General features: G+C 32.9%; 1 protein-coding gene across 1 annotated transcript; it reads left to right on the forward strand.

Annotated features, from left to right (window-relative positions):
• The first annotated feature begins 280 nt into the window (after nt 1-280).
• LOC104105268 (probable xyloglucan endotransglucosylase/hydrolase protein 32) lies at nt 281-2,717 on the forward strand. The gene is made up of 4 exons (XM_009613524.4): nt 281-620; nt 883-983; nt 1,084-1,301; nt 1,925-2,717. The coding sequence occupies exons 1-4, from the start codon at nt 416-418 to the stop codon at nt 2,289-2,291; spliced, it is 891 nt and encodes a 296-aa protein (XP_009611819.1). The 5' UTR covers nt 281-415; the 3' UTR covers nt 2,292-2,717.
• The last annotated feature ends 414 nt before the right edge of the window (nt 2,718-3,131 follow it).

Consider the following 3,131-nt stretch of genomic DNA (forward strand, 5'->3'; position numbering starts at 1 on the left):
ATTTTATGTGTAGGCCAAATTATTGAACCCTCGAATATGTCGATGAAGGGGATTCAATTAAAATTCTCTTAAAACTAAAGTTCAAAAGAAACTGTACTAATCTTGCCTTAGACAAAAGGAGAAAATATCTTACTGTTTAACCAAAAAAGAAAACAAAGAAAAAGAACCAATGAAGTTAGTGTTACACTGTTACTATATGTTACTACTACTATATATGTTGGGGTCCACTCATCTTTTTATTTATATCAAACTGTACTGCCATTGCTCTTCCCCTTCTATAAACACCTTCCTTTCAACACTATCTTGTCTTTAACCTGCATTCATATTCATATATGTATAATTGCTAGCTCTCCATTTACTAAGTCTTCAATTTTTCTTCACATTTTCTCTATCATTTTCCTTCTTCAATTCAATAATGTCAATCTTTTTCCTCCCTTTTCTTCTCTTCCTCATTGTTCTCCCTTCTACAAATGCTGGTTATTGGCCACCTTCTCCTGGCTATTATCCAAGTTCCAAGTTTAAGTCCATGAGTTTCTATCAAGGTTTTAAAAACCTTTGGGGTCCTAATCATCAAAATGTAGATAATAATGGCATTAATATTTGGCTTGATAGAAATTCAGGTAGTTTTAATTACTCCCTTCTTTACTTGAATAGTATTACTACTTCTAATTAATTTCTTATCACTACAAAAAAAATCTGGATTTAGCTGCTAAGTTCGTCGCGAATGTCGCTAACAGAATTTTTCTTAAATAAGATTAGCAACAGATTTTTCAGTTTAGCTACAAAATATTTACGTCACTAATTTCAGTTTTTTTAGTAGTTATATAATTATATGGAAATACTTACTCCTCGCTGATATATATTCTTGGTGATGATATATAGGAAGTGGATTCAAGTCAATTAAACCATTTCGATCCGGGTATTTTGGTGCTTCTATTAAACTTCAACCTGGTTACACTGCTGGTGTTATTACAGCTTTCTACGTAAGAATATAATTTCGTTTATATATACTGTCAGTGTAAATATTTTTAGTTAGTACATTTTAGTTGAAATTAAGTTATTAATGAGTGGAATATATGGCAGCTTTCAAATAATGAAGCCCATCCAGGGTACCATGATGAAGTGGACATAGAATTTCTTGGAACAACATTTGGGAAGCCTTACACATTGCAAACCAATGTTTATATTAGAGGAAGTGGAGATGGTAAAATTATAGGAAGAGAAATGAAGTTTCATTTGTGGTTTGATCCAACAAAGGATTTTCATCACTATGCTATTTTGTGGAGTCCTAGAGAGATCATGTAAGCACTACTTAATTTATTATATGAATCCTTTTATTTATTTCATTCAAGTAAATTTAATGATAGAAATGAAAGTCTTAGAGCAACGACAAAGTTGACTTCGTTGGATCTATAGTTTACAAGTTCGAACTGTGGAATCAACTACTGATGTTTGCATTAAGGTAAGCTGATTATATCACACTTGTTGGAGTACGGTTTTTTTCGAACCCGGCATGTATGTCAGATGTTTCGTGGACCGAGCTGTATAAGTAATGTTAATGATAAGGAAATATTCTACCGACAAAAATCATTTGACACTAAAGTATGGTTGTCCTCCAATTGAATTTAGTCATGGTTGCCCACCAATGAATTTAAGGACATCTGTTGTATTTTTTGATTACTTCAATTTCTCTTTTAGTATAGAGGGGACCATGTTAAGAGGATTAAATTCATGTTGTAGTCCTTTTTTCCATAATAGCTAAAAGGTCCACCATTTTTTTTTCACTCACATAGATTGAATGTGAGTCCAAAATACATTAGGCCCACACACACAAAAAGTTTACATGTAATTTTTTTTGTGTGTAGAATTTCCTAAATCTGAAAAATAATTCATTATATTGTTATTTTGATTGGTTTTGGTTCAGATTTCTTGTGGATGATGTGCCAATAAGGAGGTATGCTAGGAAGAGTATTGCAACATTTCCACTAAGGCCAATGTGGTTATATGGATCAATATGGGATGCATCTTCTTGGGCAACTGAGGATGGAAAATACAAAGCCGATTATAGGTACCAACCATTCTACGGAAAATTCACGAATTTTAAGGCAAGCGGTTGCACCGCCTATTCATCGCGATGGTGCCACCCTGTGTCCGCTTCGCCATCCCGGTCCGGACGCCTTACCAGGCAACAACGTCAAGCCATGAATTGGGTTCATAGTCACTACTTGGCCTATGACTATTGTCGAGACTCCAAAAGAGACCATTCCCTTACACCGGAATGTTGGCGTTAAATAAAGCCGTTAATTTGGTGAACTAAGCGATCTGCTGAAGTTGTGGGATGTAAAAGTACATCGGTGGAAGTGTCAATCTTTCATAGGATTATCCTATTTTGTGTGAACTACCCTTCTTCTTCCTTTTTTCTTATTTTTTTTTGTCTTTTTTTTTTTTTAATTGGGTGTGGGAGTTGTGTGGTGGGGGAAGGGGAGGAGTCTTGAGACGGGTCCCACTTTGTTAATAGCAATTGTTGGAGTAGTTGAGCGTCCAAGCCTATATCTTCCAAAAGGCAAAAATACAAAAGGGATGAAAATGGTGTGTCTTTTTATTTATGTAATTTTGTGCGCACATTAATTTACCAATTTTATTAGCCTATATAAACAAAACGAGAAGTGCATTCACTTTGTTATTTCTCAATAAATTAAAGCAAAAGTGTTTTGTCTCTTCTTCTTCTCCATCAATTCTTGTTATGTGTAGTCCCTTTTTGGACATCACATCTCTAGGAGTAATGTACTGAATATATTATTGTTTATGTTTATGCAATCTTCTATTTGTTAAATCTTTAGATTACATGTGACATCCATTTCTACCCGTGTTTTAAAAACAATTAACGTATATGAAAAGATGACATAATAAAAATAATTAATCGTTTGGTTACGATAATTACTAACAATAATAATTATTATGTCTCAGTTCCAAATAAGTTGAGATTGATTATATGAATCCTTACTTATTTCTTTAAGCTCAACTCATGTATTTCATACCAAAATAAAATAAAAGTGAATGTGAAAAAATAAATTATATATATAATATAATAGTAGTAATAATAATTAAAAAAATAATATTAGAAGTTTTCT

This window comes from Nicotiana tomentosiformis, chromosome 7, assembly GCF_000390325.3.
Source record: "Nicotiana tomentosiformis chromosome 7, ASM39032v3, whole genome shotgun sequence".
Taxonomy (NCBI): domain Eukaryota; kingdom Viridiplantae; phylum Streptophyta; class Magnoliopsida; order Solanales; family Solanaceae; genus Nicotiana; species Nicotiana tomentosiformis.